Consider the following 3,934-nt stretch of genomic DNA (forward strand, 5'->3'; position numbering starts at 1 on the left):
AAGATAAAAACAAACGAAACAAAGTTCGAATATGTTGGTGCGTGTGCGTGTGTGGGTGTATATATGTATAAATATTTTCGTTTAACCAACAATTCCACATTGATGCCCGACATCACGATGTGCAGCAACATGGAGGATGTAAAGGATCGGTTAAGATACACATTTCGTCTAATTCGTGAAGTCAAAAGAAAGCGTAAGGAATGCAAATCGACCAACGGAATGGACGTTCGCAAGTTGAAGACGGTGGATATCGACATCAGACAGATGGAGTTTCTGTTCGAAGAAATAATAAGACTTCTCCGTTCGTGCGTCAAAGTTATCAACTACTGTACGGACGAATGGACAGGCGCACAGTGGCAGATCGATGCTTTCGAACGCATCGCGAACTACGTCGGAGAATTCGTCGAAGTCGAAACGAAATGCAGCTTGATCATGGACGAACTTTTAGGAAAACGTAAAGAGGAACTGTCTTCGGGAGGTGTCTGCAAGGTGTGTTTTCTCCGAGTTGCCGAGGTGGTGACGACGCCTTGTTATCATTACGTTTCCTGCAAAAGATGCTCTTACCGACTTGGAAGTTGCCCGGTGTGCCGGACGACAACGGAAAGACGTCTGTCGATCGGAGATATCGAAGAGGGTACGCGTGTGTACAGATGTTGAACAAAAATTCGTTAAAATATATAATAAATTATCGTTAATAGAATAATAAAGAATGCATGAAACAGAAAATATGTTTTGTGTGTTTTTACTTTTTATTTTCTCCATTATCCGGAGAACCGATCGATCATGACGAAACATCGGTCCATCTTCACCCAACTGACGACCTCGCAATCGGCGGCGTCCCTCCAAACTTCGTCGTCGCATTTATCATCTCGTTTCAGCAAGGAAACAGTCGACCGTCGGTCGGTGTCCAATCGGAGAGGAAACGATAGGGTCAACGCTTCCTCGAAAGACGATCCCGGAGGACCGCACCCGACGACGGACGGGACCGACGTGTCTCGTTCCTTTTTCGATCTCCAATCGCGCCCCTTCGTCCACATAGACGTATATCTCCTTCGTGGTTCTCGGAGGGATCGCTCCTTTCGGAATATACTGATCGATCCCGGCGCCGACGATGGACAGACGACCGCCACGGGCGTCGAATATCCCGGCCGAAAAGGTGGACGTTTCGAAACTCTTTCCCACAACTTCTCCAAGACTGCACATAGATACCTTTCTGTCCAAAGTTCGGAGCATCGAATCCAAATCCTTTCGGCATTCGTCGTCGTCGTCATTGTCAACATAACGTTCTGAAATAAACAAACGTACAAAATATTTTTTTTTTTTTTAAACTTTGTCACTTTTATTTCATTTCTGTCTCCGTTATAACAACAACAACATGTACTTTATTTAATTCTGAGTGGTAGGGATACCTCTGGAAGTTTCGTTGGCACGAACGAGGGTCATGAAACTCTGACTCCTGGAGATCTGTTCGACAGTCAGTTTGGTCCAAGACAGGTTGTCGAAGAGCTTGCCGACTTGCGCGACAACTTTGTTCCCCCTTCTCAGGATGGCGGCGACCGGTGTGTCGTCCTTATCCAAGTATACCTCCCTGTTCAGATCCGGCACGAGACATTGCAGATGTACGCCGTTGCGTAACTGGAGCGTGGTGCTTCCCTTCAGCTGGCACAACTCGCGTCCAAACGCACCTTCTTCGAACGTGTGATCGACGTACAAGTACAGCTTGTATTCGACGTCGACACCGTCTTCGAGAGTAAAATACGAGGAGATCGAAGATGACCAGTCGGTAAATCTCTCCACGTCTTCGTCGATGATAGATACTTCGTACCCTCCGTGTATGTCGCGGAGGGTCAGGCGCATTCGACGTTCGCTGCTTTCGGTAGTCGACATTCTCGAATAGTTATCTTCACCGTTTCAGCTTCGATCGCGTTATAAGAGAAGGTATCGATAACGGACGCTTTATGAACCTTTTTTGTATCTATCAGAGCACGGTACAGGCGCACGCGTCCGTTGCGTCCATGTCGACGACTCCGAGTTCGAGATCTCCGGGCAGAGTGCGTCGGTCGACGAAGCGAGGAACGTTGTCACCGACGACCTCCTCGACGCCACGCCGCAATCTCTGCCGCCTTATCCTGTTCTCGTCCATTCGGATGTCGTCTTCCACTTCCCTGTCGTCGTGCGCACCGGAGAAGAGAGGAAACACGTTGATCACCTTGTCCCTGTCCGGTTAGTGGAGCACGGTCGACTCGGACACGCACGGTGGCAGCTTGGTTCCGTTGGAGCGCAACCTCTTCCACAAGCTCGGTTGGAAGACGTCGGCGTCGGCCGGGAACGCCGAGTTTCGTTCGCCGACCTCCGTCAGAAGCCGCAGCGGACGGATCACCGACGAACCCAAGCACTTCGCGTAACTGCAAAATACGAACCAGTTCCTCAACGGGTTGCGCGGATCGTCGACAACCTCGTTGACGAAACTTCGAACGTCCGCGTCCGCAAGCTCGAAGTCGAGAACCGGGTCGTTCGATCCCCGCTCGTTCGTAGACGTCGTCGTAGTTGCCAGCAAGAGTTTTTCCGCCTTGACCGCCAGATCTTCGATCGTATCTCTCAGAGTCTCCAACGAGAAGATGGCTGTGAACAGATCGGCGTGCAGCCATTCGATACGCCCGTCCGGGTGCCGCGAGAACCTGGGACGAGACCCAAGCTGCACGTTTCCTCCCACTCCCAGATGATCGAGACAGGTCTCTATCATGCCGGCGATCGACTGCAACGACGTCGACGACCGGGACTCCGCTACGTCGTTGCCGTTGTGACTGGCGCACGCGATTCTCAGTATGCGCATCAGAAGTTCGAAGTAGGGGTTGTCTGAACCGTAACACCTTCCGTCGAAATGCCACTGAAGGTGAGAGGGGAATCGTTCGAATTTGCTCGACCAAAGAATATGCGCCAGTCGTGCATGGAATCGAGGGTCAGAAACAGCGGCATGAATTCTGTAAAGTCCTCGATTCTCGCCATCAACAATCGACCGTTGCGAGTTCTTCGTCCGGGACCGCGACCGTCGTCGTCGTTGTTATCGTCGTCGTCGTCTTCGTCGTCCGCGTAGCTCCTCGAGTCCACGACGAGCTATCCGGACCACCTGACTTCCGCGGCTGGTTGGGGAAGACCCAATTTCAGAACGGGCAGCTTCTTGAACATGTCCATCGTCGTGCTCACTCTTAATCTTTCACACTTTACTCACTCACTCACTCAAAATAAATTCTATTACGATAAAGAAAGTAACGTAAACAAGTGTTTTCTTTTTTTCATATTTTACAAACATTTATTTCGATTTTTTTATCCAAAAATCATTGAAATAATAAAAAAAAAATTATTTATTCTTCGAGGTCGTCCTCGATCCCGTCTTGCGCGACAGCAAAGTTTCCAGTTGGTTCGCCACTTTGGAGATTCCGTCGACGTCCTCCTTCCCGTCCAGTATTTTCAGGATCCGACGGACGTGCTCCACCGGCATCCTCACAATTTTTCGGACGTCCCTTTTCTAGACATATCTCAGCATCTCCGAGTGCCGTTCTTCGATGAAACAACAAGACGTCGTATCTTATTGCTAGACGAAATCTGCAGCTTTGTCTACTGGCGTTTCTGCCATTCCTCGTTAATGAACGATTGTTACTTGGTGATGTAACGCTTCCGTTTGCAACCCGATCTGTTGCAGCGCGTCGAACGGTTGATCGGGTCGATCTCCTTCAGTCGGGAATCCTTTAGCGGTCTTCCGAAGAGCAGCTCGCGTTCAACGCAGAGTTTGCAGAGGTCGGAATCGAAGTCGTCCACGTGTCTGAGAACGGTGTCCAAAAACGTTCGTCCGGTACGTCGGAGGGATTCCGGCGTTTGAAACTGAGTGTTGCAGCAGAACGACGGAGAGAATAGCTGAAATTTGCGGGGGCGATCG

General features: G+C 50.1%; 1 protein-coding gene across 1 annotated transcript; it reads left to right on the forward strand.

The window, feature by feature from the left end:
- The first annotated feature begins 117 nt into the window (after window positions 1–117).
- LOC117106545 (E3 ubiquitin-protein ligase XIAP-like) lies at window positions 118–657 on the forward strand. Its single transcript, XM_033247925.1, has one exon. It carries the CDS (start codon window positions 118–120, stop codon window positions 655–657), a length of 540 nt encoding a protein of 179 aa, XP_033103816.1.
- Window positions 658–3,934: the final 3,277 nt, after the last annotated feature.

Source organism: Anneissia japonica, unplaced genomic scaffold (assembly GCF_011630105.1).
Source record: "Anneissia japonica isolate Jap-2015-1 unplaced genomic scaffold, ASM1163010v1 scaffold2562_len8159_cov90, whole genome shotgun sequence".
Taxonomy (NCBI): Eukaryota; Metazoa; Echinodermata; class Crinoidea; order Comatulida; family Comatulidae; genus Anneissia; species Anneissia japonica.